The sequence below is a fragment of the Condylura cristata genome, unplaced genomic scaffold (genome assembly GCF_000260355.1).
Source record: "Condylura cristata isolate star-nosed mole 26May11 unplaced genomic scaffold, ConCri1.0 scaffold00023, whole genome shotgun sequence".
Taxonomy (NCBI): Eukaryota; Metazoa; Chordata; class Mammalia; order Eulipotyphla; family Talpidae; genus Condylura; species Condylura cristata.
Window position 1 is genome coordinate 488,540 of NW_004567124.1, and position 14,504 is coordinate 503,043.

Here is a 14,504-nt window from a genome sequence, read left to right on the forward strand (position 1 = left end):
TGTCTTTGTTTTATCAAGCCCACGACCCTTCTGGTTGTAGTGTATGAAAACATCTGTGGCAACTTTTTTTTCCTCCTCCTTTGCTGTCCTCTCTACCCCACTCCCCACCCTTCTCTGTGTCTTTCTCCTCAGGAACAAAGAACTTGGGGAAATCCGTGACTGTCCAAAATCATCTGCGTTGGGAAAAGGTGGGGAGGGAAAACTGGGGAGGCTGAAAACACACTTAAAACTCACAAACCAGGTAGTCAAACCAGGGTAGTATTGAATTGTTTCTTACCCTCCCCTTTAATTTTGTAGTAGGTTTCCTGTTATCCTTTTGCTGATTTATTCTCTGGTGCCTTTCTATTTTTGTTTCTCTCCCCAATCTAACTACTTTTATTTCTTCTGTTCATCTGTTTGAAGCTCTCTGAGTAGCTGCCTTCACCTTTATGATTTTAAGTTTGTGTCTGCCCAGCCTCTTTCCTCACTGTGACTTGGTGTCATCCTGTTCTGTGATGGGAATGTCGCCATGGGTGTGGTGTGGTGATGTGTTTCAGTTGTTGGGTGGCATGTAAGCTTGGATATTTCCAGCTCTTTCTCTTTTCTAAAACAGAGGCATGTGCTTCTCTGTCAACAGTCTTAACTGCAGCAGTGTACTCCTTGCTGGCCCTACTTAGCCAGTCTCCTGCTCTCTTAGCAGCAGCAACCTCAGATTTTCGTCTAGAGTCTTGATATTAGGAGCCAGGTAACAGTAAGCTGCTTAGTAGTTTTGTTTGTTTGTTTTTTTTAACCCTGTTAACTCTGTTTCAAAGTCAGAGTTGCTTTTGTTTTCTGTTCCTAATTTCACTCTTGATGATTGGCATTCAACACAAAGACTGGTGACCCTAAAAGTAGTTTGGAAGCTCATCACATGGGGTTTTTCTTTGTCCTTGAAAAAGAAACCTAAATTCAATCCTGTTCTTTAGTGATGAGGGTTAACTGGGTGGTTCCCTTCACTTACTGTAGCAGATGCTTTCAAGACATGAGACACAGGAGCTTTTTCTGTGGCCGCTTATCTTTCTAACAAATGTCTTAAACTACATGTGTCACAGGAGGGAGAAGTTACCACAGAGTCAGTGGCTCCTGACTAGGATGGGTTTTAGTCCTACCTCTGACTTGGTTATATTTGAGCCGTGTCTGTGTAATGGAAAGATTCTCTGGAGTTTTCAAAACCTTCTCTTCCAGGACTCAGTAAGAGACAAAACCAGTTCTAGCATAACTGATTGAGAAAGAACAAGTAAAAATAAAATACATTAATTTGGTAGTAACAGGTGATAAAATGACTTGAGCCCCTGGATCTACATAATTATATGGAAGATAATAAATAAATTGTTTACAATAACTCAGAAAATGCTTATGAAAAAAAAAAGCCTTTGAAAAGAGATAGGAGAGGCTGCTGCAGTTGCACTGTTGAATCAGAGAGCCTGCTTCTGGAAGGGGAAAAGAAAACCTTGTCTGTGTGAAAATGGGGAACATTAACCCAGCAGTTTTTCTTTTATTTAACAATTTTTTCCCTTGCACGCCTCCTTCTCCTGCCCCCTTGCTCCTTTCCTTATCAAAGCAAAATTACCCAAATGGCCACCAAGGTCTGCAGAAGTTTGTAGGCATGGACTAGGCTGGGCATTTGGTGTTTGTACTTCGGAGCCTGACGCAACTTGACTCACAGTTAGAAAAGTGATGGCTTGGGGCTAGGAGAAGATGAGGCTTTGAAGTACTTACCTGATCATCCCAAGATACATACCATTTTCCCCAGTTTACTTGGAAATAAACTTACTAAATTAAGACTGTTTGTGTTGGAACTAAACCCCGACTAGTTCATTCTCTTCCCTAGATTTAGCTATTAGTAACTTAATCCTGGTTAACTGTTTTTAGAAGGCCAGGTCTCATCTGTCTTCTTTAAAAACAAAAGCAAAAACCTGTATTCTGCTTTAATTGTATTATTTTGATCTCAGCATCCCTAAGGGCATTTGCCTCCAATGGGAGGTTGAGTCTTCTCGCTATGAATGACCTCCTGGAGGTACTTCTCCCTAAAGCTCTTGGAGTAGTAGTATGGGCAGGGAGAAAAATGTGCCCAATTTTAGGCTCTTTCTGGCCGTATTTTTGTTCGTCTATGTCTGACTAGGATAAGGACCTCCTACTCACTGCTTCTAAATAGGAGTAAGTGGCAGGTAAAATTTTTTGAACTTCTCCTAAATGTTCATCTCTCTTGGACTTTATGGGCAATGCTCGACCATAGAAACAAAAAAGCCCCACCTTCATCCTGGTGCAAAATGTAGATGTGGTATCATGTAGCCAATGAGTTTGTTCTAGCACTGGTTTCCATATGCCATCAAAGGAGATTACCCTATCCCACAATCCTCCAATGATGCAGAATCATCTAAAACTATTTAAATTATTCATTTGCTCCCTGCTGACTTGCTCCTGGATCTTTAACACTTAAGGGAAAAAAGTACATTCCTTTGCTTTCTAAGAATTCTTGGCAGAAAGTTCACCAGGTTGTTTCATCAACTTCTTAATCTCCCTGAGCTGCAGTGGTCATTTGCATCACCACAGGTAAGAAGAGCAGCATTTACTTGGCCTCCTTGCATTTAAACATCTGGAAACTCTTGGCTGCATTCTCACAGATCACCCTTTTCCCAGTGCATTCTGAAAGGAAGAGCCAGGGGACAGTCCCAAATGGGATAGAAAATGAAATTGGATAATAAAAATTCAGTAAAAACCTAAAAGTGTGTTTGGGTTTTAATGTTGCCTTTATATTTTTAATTTCTGTGGGTACTGGTTCTCCCTTTTGTTTTTGCTTGGTTTTGATTTTTTCTTGGAATTGTGATGCTTTTTGCTGATGGTATGTGTGCGCCTTTCATTGCAGGGTTTGCAGCCGTTCTGCTCGACTTCTTAAGGCCCAGGGATTTGGCTTCTGTCCAGTGTGTTTGGAAACCTTGGGACACCACTGCGCTAACATGTTTACATGCATCTGCTTCTGTCTTAGTGGCTGCTATGCCTCCATTATCTGTACATAGAGACCTTGTTTGATGTTACCAATAAGGACCAGTGCTGAGTGGAAGATAACCACTAGCCTTTTGCCAAAGTTGCAGTATAGTGAGAATCAATTGTTAATTGAGCTAACTTGAGGATTTGCCTTCTTTATCACAAGTTTCTTAGAAGATATCAGCTCTACAAGTTAGAAATTCTATGTTGATTAGAAGGTTCTTAGACATTACATTTTTCAAGTGTCCCATGATTTCTCCTCCTCTCTCCTTTATACAGTGTACAATATTAGTTCCAGCAGAGGGAGAGAATTCTGTTGGCTAAAATTAAGAGTCACCATTACAGCCATGAAGTGGTGTGAGGGAGCTGCTTATAGAGTTGTATATAGGAAGTAGCCACATGTAGGGAAAGGGAAGTCTCAAAGATTTTTGAGAAAATTGGGAAAAAAAAATAAAAGTGCAAATACCTTTAATAGTGGGTGGGAAAGGTAACTGTTAGTTTAGACTTCAATTGAAAAATGTTTGACCAAAAGTAGAACTAAGCCTGGGAAGATTTAAGAGAAATAATGACAAATAAATACCTCAACTTCAATGGAGCGATGAACCTTCCAGGAATGACATAGTGTACCTCAGAACATTTTTGCTCAATGGTGTTATAATATTTGTAGATCCTAAATTAGTGATCCCAGGTTATCAAAACCCAATATAGAACCAGATGATGAAGTCTGTAACTTGCCTTGGGGGTTGTGAGTATGGAGGGGGAGGGGTAAAGGGAGGGAATTGGGTTGGGAGGCATAGAGAATTCAGTCAAATCTGTTTACTAGGCTCTAGGCCCATCTTTACCATTAATAATAATTATGGCCTTGCACAAGTCATTTTACCTTTCTAACTCTTAAAGAGTGGGATTCAGGTTACTCTTTTGAGTTTTTCAGCTCTGAAATTCTAGTGCCCATAATACTAATACATACTGCATCCTAGTTAAAATTATACTATCTCCAAATGCAATTTGTTTTAAGTGAAATTCTGAAAAGAATTTTGTTTTGGGAATAAATATGGGCTTGAGAGGAAAACTGATGGTTCCTTAAGAAATTTCCCTTGGCAAAATTTGGAAAATGCAATAGGCTTCCTCTAGGAAATTTGCTTTTAGAATCTATACTGTCTTTCTGTACAATTAATGGCCATGGCTGGTTTGCCATAGTTTATCAAATTCAAATGTGGGAAAAACCATGTACATGTTATTTAATTATAACTGTTACTGTTCTAAGCCCTAATGGTATCTCAGGGAATTTATTAGTTATATAAACGATACTGCCTTTGTCTTTAGAACTACAAGGTGGAGCCTGGTTTTCTAATTGAAGCCGAATTGGTTGGTGTTTCTTATGTCATAAAACGATGGTATTCAAAAGCGTAAGTGGATTGTTGCCAGCACAAGCACCTGTAATACTCCCATTCTTTTCACGTCTAGGCCAACTGGTCTTCAGGCTGTTGTCTGCGCTAGTGGTCATTTGCTTATAATCATTGTTTTTCCTTTCTTGACTTCCTCCAAAGTGGTAAAGTGAAATTCCTCATGTGGTCCTGTCTGCCCTCCCTCTTCTTCTATTCTCCCTGTCCTCCCCATCCAGTTCTCAGGCCAGGGCTGCAGAGAATGGAAGGCTATGGCTTCCTATCATTGTGTACTCTTATTACAGAGCCAAGGATTGTCACCAGTGAAGAGGTCATTATTAGAGACAGCCCTGCTCTCCCTGTCACCCTGCAGTGTAACCTCACCTCCAGCTCTCACACCCTCACATACAGCTACTGGACAAAGAATGGTGTAGAACTGACTGCTACTCGTAAGAATGCCAGCAACATGGAATACAGGTGAGAAAAGCTAGTAGCTCCTGGGACAGTGGGAGGGGATGTGGTTGATCTTACTTGACATTCATAATCTATAATTATATTATGTATTATGTGGGAGGAACTTCACACACACACACATCCACACACAGTTTTCCTCTGGAGAGTCTTTTTGGGGTCTTCTGTGGTTCCATGTAATATTTGTTCTGTTTCTTTGAAGAATGCCATTGTAGTTTTTATTGGGATTGCAATGAATCGGTAAATTGCTTTGGGTGGGATGGCCATTTTGATTGTGTGATTCATCTAGTCCATGAACATGGAATATCCTTCCCTTTCTTTCATGTCTTCTATATTTCTTTTAATGATTGATAGAAATATAGAAGACATTATTTGCTTTAGGAAGCCAACTGATTTTTGTGTTGATTTTGTATCCTGCCATTTTGCTGAACTGATTTACTGTTTTAATTAGTTTTTCAATGGAGTCTTCAGGGCTCTCTGTATATTACCATATCATCTGCAAGTAATGATGGCTTTATTTCTTCTTTCCCAATTGGGATTCCTTTTATAGCTTTCTCTTGCCTACTTGCTCCAACTAGGGCTTCTGATACTATATTGAATATTAGTGGTAAGATTGGGGATTCTTGCATTTACATACATTAGGAAGTGTGGTCTGTATTTTTTTGTGTTGTCTTTGTTCCCAGAAATGTGAGACAAGCTGTTGGTTTGTACTTTCTTGTTTCTTGATGTCGGCTTTATGGCTATGTGCTCCTTTCTTAGTACTGTTTTTGTTAAGTCCCATGTATTCTAGAAAGTTGTGTCCTGATTGTCACTGTCTAGAGGTATTTTTTGATTCCTTCTTTGATTCCCTCATTGACTCATTCACTAGTAGTTGTTCAGTCTCCATCTGTTAGGTTTCTCTGCTTTCTCTTTGTAGTTGATTTCTTGTTTGTTACCTTCATGGTCTGAGAAGGTTCCTATGCAAAGTCTAAACTTGCTTATCTATAATAGGCTGAGAAATCTCTAGATTTCCAAATGATTCTAAAGAACAATTAGGTTTTAAAACCATACATGATCCCTTGTGTATGACAGAAGAGAAACCGAAGGCATAGAGAGTGAGTTGTTCTGGGTAATAGTGCTAATTATTGAAGAGTCACAATTAGAATGTAGTTCTATTGACTTAATACTATGGTTTAAAGAAGCAGATTGAAATCTGCTTTAGGACTCTTGGAGAGATCACCCTAAGTGATCTTTCCACTGGATAGATTTCTTAATTACTTTAGGAGTGTTTAATGACCAAACCTGATCAAGATCAGTAGATACAGGGCTCTTCAGTGACTAGGAATAAGGATGGTACACTGGAAATATCCTTTGATGAAAGGATAGCTGCCGGCTGTAGTTTACTTGGGACCCAAAGATTTGGTGACTAATCCTTTAAGATTAGTTTGTTCCTATTTGAAAACCAAGCTGCAAAAGGATCAGCTAATCTTGCTTGGCAAGATGATTATAGTGCAAAGAAAGAGCAGCACACTGGACTAAAACCAGAAAAACCAATTGTACCCAAGTAGTAGCAAGGACATTTTGCAGAACTGACATTTTTCATACCCTAGCTCTTGGATGCTTTCAAGGCCAAATCTTGTTATCTAATTACATTAGAATAAAGGCTAGGTTCTAGATCTTCTGACTATAGAATCTAGGTCACTGTTTTTTTTCTGCTCTAATCTGTCATTTAGTGGCAAGTTAATCTACCTCTTGATACAAACATTAGAAAGGTAACCTCCAAGATATACTTAAGTTGTAGTTTCATAGTTGGGAAACAGTTAATCAGAGTTATTGAGTGAGATAAGAGGCATTTTATTCTTGGTTTGTCCATTAGTTTTACAAGTTTGTCTTTGTATTTGTCTTTCAAGGTAAAAAGTTCCTAATCTTGTTTCTCTTGGGTCTTTTCTGTGTCACCACAGAGCTTTGAAATTTATAAAGTTTGAGTTTGTGTCTTTTCTCTCAGAATATCTGAGGTTGTCTTAGGTTTTCTGTATTGTCAGATTTTTTTCAAGGAATCTGTTCCTCCTACATTTTATAGAATAAAAATTGAAGAGTCTTTGGGCCTAAGTGAGCCATGGAAAGTTTCAGATCCTGCTTATGCTTAGCTTATAGAGGTCATTTTCCATTTTCTCAGTTGTTCTTCAACAACTAGTCAAAGAGAATGTTGTGGGGAGACTTTGAGGCCATAGGCATGATGTCAAGCATGGGAATCATCCTCCCAAATCTTTCTCAAGGAACTTAGAGTCAGTGTAAGCCCTAAGAAAGCTGCTGCTTTTCTTCCAAACTTGAACATTTGCTAAGAGTAGATGATTGGTGTCTGCTTTCCTATCAGAGCTTACTGATTTAACAAGAGGCACTTGTGTCAAGTTTAGAAGAGTCTTGACTGCTCTCTCAGAATAGATATACTGAGACATTCCCAGGAATGTCTCCTCATCCATAATCTTGATTTCTTTTTTCCATGTGAACAGTAAGATAGATTATATATTGAGATGGTCAGTGGTTGAGGTTAGGAATTTTTCCTAGACATAACTAATTCAGGGGAGACTTAACCATCACAAGTATTATATTTTAATTATATTTTACTGACCTGGAGGTTGTTTTCTGACCTGTTCTGTTTTCTGTAATAACTCACCTTTCTGCACACGTTTGGGGTATATTACTGTACCTAGCTGGTGTGATGCTGGTCCTCAAGGGCAAGAAAACTTGTTTGGAATCATCCTGTGAGAATCAGAGGAGTTGCTGTCCTGGCCATACACACTTCATACAATTCCCTCTTTTGCACTTTGTTTTCAGTGGTCTGAATCTATGCATAGCTGTGAACTCTGAGTTTGTTTTCATTTGTTTATTGATTCCCCTTCTATATTCCAGACACCACCTATATGCTGGGTGTACCAAATAAATGATGCTTCTCCTTTGGCTGTTGGGAAAATTAACAGTAATTAAGAAATTACACAAATACTAAACATTGTGATAGGTGCTACAAAGAATTACAGTGTTGTGTGAGAAAGAATGTCAGGGAGGGAGCTATCACTTAGATTGGGGTGGGAGGCAGTGGCATATTATTAGCCAACAACAGTGGGGAGGGAACTAACTAGGCTTAGAGTGAGGGGAAGGGCATTCTATATAAAGGAACATCTTGTGTCCAGGTTTTGAGGTAGGAATATGGTTGGCACTTTGAATACTGAGATTAGTGGGACTGGAAAGTGATTAACATGAGGCTAGGGAGCTAAGCAGAGGTCAGCTGGTGCAGGGTCCTAGAGTTTGAATTGTACCTAAAAACCTTTAAAGGTTAACTGAATCTCTGTGACTGATGCTTTGAAGTAAAAAAAAAAAAAATTTTTAAAGAAGTGTTCCTGTGTCTTAGTAGGAGAAGATTTGTTGAAAGGCCAGGTACAGGGTAGAAAGAACTACCAAGACAAGGTCGTTAGGAAGCACTAAAAAAAGTTTGCATTTTTTCTGTTTGATTGGAACTACTAGTGAACAAGTGTTTAGTGATAGCTCCATCTTCTCTGAGTGTAGATTTAGTACTTTGTGCAGCCCTCTATTATGATTACTTACTTGTTTTGCAGTTTATTTTTTTCAAAAGAGTAAAGTACCTTAATACTATATGGTTAGTGACCATGTTCCTATTATACAGCCTTTGTATTTCTGGCACCCTAACAGGAAAAGGCCCAAATAATTTGGGATATAGAAGAGGGAGGATATTGTTTTTAGTGTGGAGGATATAAGTTGCAGGTAGAGGTGTGATTTGGAGAGCAGGGTCCCTAGTTGCTCCTTTGATTCTCCTTTTTTTTGTATATTTTGACTGTGCTCAGCTTCCTAACTGGATTTTTCTTCTTATCTATGCAGGATCAATAAGCCGAGAGCTGAGGATTCAGGCGAATACCACTGTGTGTATCACTTTGTCAGTGCTCCTAAGGCAAATGCCACCATTGAAGTGAAAGGTACAGTTCAATAGAGGCTGCAGTGTGAGCCTCTCAAGATACTCCTTTGTTCCAGACTCCTGGTCTTCAAATACTTCTTGCTTCCTTTGTGAGAAGATTATAACATTATGATTAGATCAGCTGACTAGGTTTAAGTCTAAACCCTTCATCCAGGCTATCAGGCTGTGACAAATTAAGAATCTCCATGCTTCCATTTCCTCTTTTGTTAAGTAAGGATATCAGCAGTATCTACCTCATGGGTTTGTTACGATGATTAAATAAGTAAATATAGTTGGTTTACTCATGTGAAATTCTTGAGACAAAAAAGTTTGCCAGTTGGTACTTTCATAAGGTTCAACCTTAGGTGAAGTTCTTGAGTAGTGTTTTGTTAAGTATTATAATATAGAAATGGATCAGAAGTATTAACAAAGTACACTGTTCATGGTGAACATATGTATTTGAGGATAATTCGTTAGAGTTTGGTTCATGACATTTTAATGAGGCTATAACCTGGAAGTTCCAAGAAACTCTCTATAAAGAGTTGGAGCTACCTAACATCATTCATCCCACATTTGCCATGTTGTTTCAGAGAAGCATCTGAGACTCAGAAAGTGAAATCACTAGCTCAGAGTAATATAGGGAATTTGTGGCAGAGCTAATCGTAAAACCGAGGTCTTAATCCCCAATCCTGAGGTTATTTCATTGTCTAAAATGACCATGGGAAGAAGCTAGGACTCCTGTTTGAGTTTAGACGGAAAAGGTGAGATGGATTTTCTTTTTTCATTTTGCTTAGGAAAGACACAAACATTTCCTTTGAATCCTTTGAAGCTACTAGGGAATCTGTAGTAGCTGGAAGGGTAAATTTAGAAAATGGGTAGGGTCTACCCAGCAGGTATTCAGATTTTTCTTAAAATATTTGGGAGATTAAAATTCAACAAAGGCATAGACATATTCCAAGTTTCCATTGTACATTCTAGCTATAAATTGAGGTAACACAGCTTCAACTTGCAAGCTGATGTAGGGATGGTCAGTACCACATCTGGCTGCTTAATACAATTTTAATACCTGAGGGGTTGAGCCATAGTGGCATGATTCTGTTTATACAGGCCAAATGATGTGGGATTTGACTAAGTCACTGACTTCTTGTAGAGATCTGTTTGAAGACTACCACATTTGTTTAACATGAGCGTGAAAATACAGGAAATTGTCTTTTAAGTTAGCCAAGGGCCTTTCCCTACCTGGGTGAGTTGAGCTATGTGTGGAGACGTTTCACCCCTTGTTATGAGACCTATAGCCCTGCAGTAAGGCTGAACCTTTGTCACAGAGTTCAACAGGATGGATGAGGGAGGGAAAGTGGTGTGTTAATCACCCTCTCCAAGCCTAAAGGACAATTACATACGATTGCCAAGTGCTGACTAACAGTAATCATATTGATTTGGTGTTAATGGTTTCTCAGCAACACTTTCAGGAGTGGAAACTGAGGTGGTTTTCCTTAAGAAAGAAAAAGTGCTTGAGAAAGTGGGATTCAGTGGTTTCATGCATCTTTCCTCACATTGTTTTTAGTGGGTATTAAGGTACTAGTTTGGAGGGGTTAAGACTAGAAGGCTGTAGGCAGCAGTATTTTCAGAGGAAGCTTAGATAGTTTCTTACCATAGTGAAGGTGCTTACTGTGCACTGTTGCATTGTACTTTGAACAGCTCTGTGAGGAAGTCTGGGTGAGTTACGTTATCCTGGTTTTAAAAATGTATTCTTTGACCAGATTGGACAGATATATTAAACTCTCAGGAAAATTTATAGGGAACTCTTCTCTCTCTCCATAATATCTGGATAGAAAACAACTGAACTTTTAATGTCTTTCAGATTAGAGATAGTTTAGTTTGATTAAAGATTGTTTTGCCTTTTTCTATACAAGGTTTGCCATAGACTCAGGGCCATGTTTACTCAAACCTAGACTACGGCTGGAGTAGAAAACTTGAATTTAAACTTGTGTGTACATGTAGTTTCCAAGTATTTCCATATAAACTAATTTTATTTGCTCAGTTCCTCCAGGGTGGGGTAAGAGGCAATTACCTTTTTATAGCTATAATGATTTGAAAAATCTGCTGAGTAATAGGTAAGAGGTAATTGTACTTGAGAACAGAAATTCAGGGTATTCAGGGAACCTAAGTGACCTCTGTTGAAAGGAAGTCTGAGAACTCTTTGTGGTTTTAACTGAATCAGCAGTTTAGTGCAGTGTAATTCAGATGACACTGGTATATTTCTTTAACAACTATTCTACACTTAGCCCTTTTACTGCAGTTCAGAACTTCTCTGAAATAATCAGTGCTGTGGGAGTGTAGGACTTAGACTAGCCAAGGACTGGGCTTTATATGTCATATTACCAAGTCTTAAATTGCATATAAAAAGCTGAAGGAATGAGAGATAGGGACAGCCCTGAGGTGACAATGCTTTTTCCAGTCAAGAAAGAATTTTGAGGGAGGTAGTGTATCTACATGTAGTGGGAAAGGCCTAAAGGAAGGTCTCTACCCTCCCAACCCCCTTTAAAGGACAAGAATGAGGCACTTTGTAAACAGGAGGATACTATTACTGTTAAAGGGTTACATTTCTTAGGTGACCTGAGCAAGTGCTGAAGGTTGCCTGGGGAGTAGGGCTGGCCAAAAGAGGGCAAACAAAAATGATGAGCCCTTAGTGGGACCTCTACGTCATAGTCCATCCTTTCTCAGGCTACATCTCTTTCCCTAGCTTTTTAACTCTTTGGACATATGTCTTCCAGAGACTTACAGAGAATTCATGAACAGATAGGTGTTGAAATTTTCTAACTTGGTAATTATTCAACCTTTCAACTCCTTCTTCTCTCTTACCCTTTCTTCCTTTCCAGAATTAAAGTGTGATTAAAACAGTTTTTGGGTAATTTTAAAAAATGGAAAAAAAAAATCTTTTGAATCCCAGACTGTATCTTTATTTACCCCCTCAGTCATTTACATTTAATCCAAGAAATAGGGATTTTGAGTTTCATTGTTGTTTTCAGAGGATTTTGGTGGTCATCAAATCCTTGCAATAAACATGGCATTATTTCTTGTGAAAGGTTTGTCCCAACTCCAGGAAGGTTTCTATCCCCGCTCATGGGCATTTCAGATGAGTTTCACAGTCTTTTGGTGGATATCAGAGCAAAAATTAATCTTGGTTTTTGCTTCCCTATTTCTTAGCTTGCTTTCTGTTTGATTATAACTGAATGTTAGAATTTCTTGCCCTGCATCTGTGTTTCCTATTCTGTTATATGGCTTTTCAAATTATGTATCTGTGTTCAAAATGGCATAAGATGAGCTATGTGGTGATGATGACAAATATCATTAATAAGAGCAATAATACACATCTTACATTTGTATAGCACTTCTAGCATGCAGACATTTTTCATGGTTATTTGATAGGCAGCAAGCTTGACAGGAGAGGAGGCTCAGAGGTTGTGACATCCTTTATGTGAGAATTGGTGTCAACTGGTTTGATCCATAATTGCCACCACTTAGAAAATCTTTGAGAGACTAATAATAATAATACTTTAAAGCTGCTAGAGCATTTTGAACATCAGCCTCAACCCAAATAATCATGTCTGTTCTTTCTTTTTCGTTCTTCAGGTGTACCTTAAAAAGAAAAAGAATGACTAACATTACTGCACACTTATTAAATGCCAGGCCCAATCCTAGGTGAAATACTTGTTCCTAGCCTCTCCTTTAGTCTCCACAACTCTCAGAAGTAAATGCTATTATTATCTCCACTTTCAGGTGAGAAAATTGAGGGTCAGGGAATTAAATGATTTGCTCAGTGTGACAGTTAACCTAAGCATTTAGGGTTCTCACCCAGGCTTTCTAGTGTCAGAGCCCATTCTCTAAACTCTAAGACAAGCTGCTCTGTTGAGCATGTAACAATTAAAAGGCCTTGGACTGAGAGTTAAAACAAACGGATTCTAATCCTCGCCTTACTATTAAACTCATTCTAACCCTAACTAGTCACTTTTCTTCCCTGGTCCTCAGCTCCCCAGTTGTATGATACAGCATGAGGCATAAGGTCTTTAAGCTTCTGCACTGCTTTGGCCATCTTGTGTTTAAGAGGACCTCACACAGACACAGATGACAGTTGGGGTTATTGAAGGAAATGAGTTCTAACTGCTTTCCTAGTGGTAGTGATTGTCAGCTTCTCATCTTTGAGAGTATCTACTCAGTTCCTCCTGCACTTTCGCTCATCTCCCAGTCTTATGGGACATTCCTTCCTTTATGGTCCCTGGATCTTGAACACAGGTAGCAAGAGAGATGTTAGAACAGTGTGTTTAAATTGGATTTTATGTGTATGAAATATGGCTGGGGAATCAGTCTTTTTTTTTTTTTTTTAAGATTTATTTATTTTTGCATACAGAACTGGGGTACAGGCCAGAGGCTCATGGGCGGTGAGAGGCTTCACCACAGATAGAGCAGGGAACAGAACAGGCAGATCGACGAAGTACACTGCTGAGGGGAGCAGCGGGCGGTTCAGGAGAGGTCTGCCACGCCATGTGGTCACCTCCGGGGCAGGCGGGAATCGAACTCATGCGGAAGCAGCTTTAGATTCTCAGTGCTGTGCTTTAACCCGCTGCGCCACCAGGGAGGGCCGGGAATCAGTCTTTTTAAAAGCACTCATGCTTTTGTTGTCCAGCCGCAAATGAGAATTGCTGTCTTAGAGACTTCAGAGACTTTTCAGTGTTTTCACCCGCAGGAAAGGGAAAAACCTTACCTGCAGAAGGTAGCACAAGTCCAGGTTGCTCTAGTCTTCACAACCAATGACGATTTTACTGTAAGGAAGCCTTGTGAACTAAAAGCCATCATCCTCCTTGTTCTATCTTAACCAGTTTCATATTGCTTAGCCCTTGGCTACTGGTAAATTTTAACTCTCCCTCCATCTTTCGCCACTGTTTTACCTGTAGCAGAGATGAGATGTCTCTGGAACTCATGTCAAGTAAGAAAAGCAAATGTCATCTGCACAATTGGCTTGGCGACAGCCCGACTTCATAGCACCTTTAAGATGAAAGTGAGTTGAGAGGCTTTGGATAGTTTTTGAAAAGTGACCATCATATAAACAGTCTTATGTAAGAGGCTCCATACCTTGATTCCTTTCTCAGCTTTGTTTAACTCTGACAATAGCGTTAGCTGAAAATGCCTACATTGCCTGAGTTGACACTTCTCCATCCACCAGCCTGGCAGAGAAGCTGGATGCTTTACTCAAACTCAGAAAGTTCAGGCAGGTCAGCAACAGAGGGTAGTGAGGAACATGCCTTTGTCCTTAAGCCAAACCTAGATAGTGAAGCTGGATCAAATGGTTGGATAACTAAGATGCTGAGAACCACTGCACTGCCATTCATCATGATTGTGGAAAGCTACCTCTTAGCTGACTATAGTGAGGGACTAACAAGGCCAAGAAGTGAGTTTATTCTCAAGTAAGTGGGTCTTTGATCGATTACAAGGTTCTCTTTATTACTTCCTTGCTCTCTTGGTCCCTCACTTTCACCACTCAATCTGTATGTCCCAGCGAGGGACAAGGGAAGCAAGGAGTATTTCCCGGCAGACTTCTCAGGCCCATCTTTTCGGCACAGGATTGGGCTAACCAGTTCATGATTAAATTGCAAGCCCAAAGAAAGGGAGGCGGTAAAACAGGCTGTTCATTACTCAGTGTATTTGTT

At 39.5% G+C, this 14,504-nt stretch overlaps 1 protein-coding gene across 2 annotated transcripts in view; it reads left to right on the forward strand.

The window, feature by feature from the left end:
- NPTN (neuroplastin) overlaps positions 1–14,504 on the forward strand; it is a 65,963-nt gene that overhangs the window by 33,460 nt on the left and 17,999 nt on the right. For both annotated transcript variants that reach the window (XM_004687605.2, XM_004687606.2), the window contains exons 2-3: positions 4,691–4,862; positions 8,727–8,821. In XM_004687605.2, coding sequence (XP_004687662.1) covers positions 4,691–4,862; positions 8,727–8,821 — 267 coding nt within the window. The remainder of the gene's footprint in view (positions 1–4,690; positions 4,863–8,726; positions 8,822–14,504) is intronic.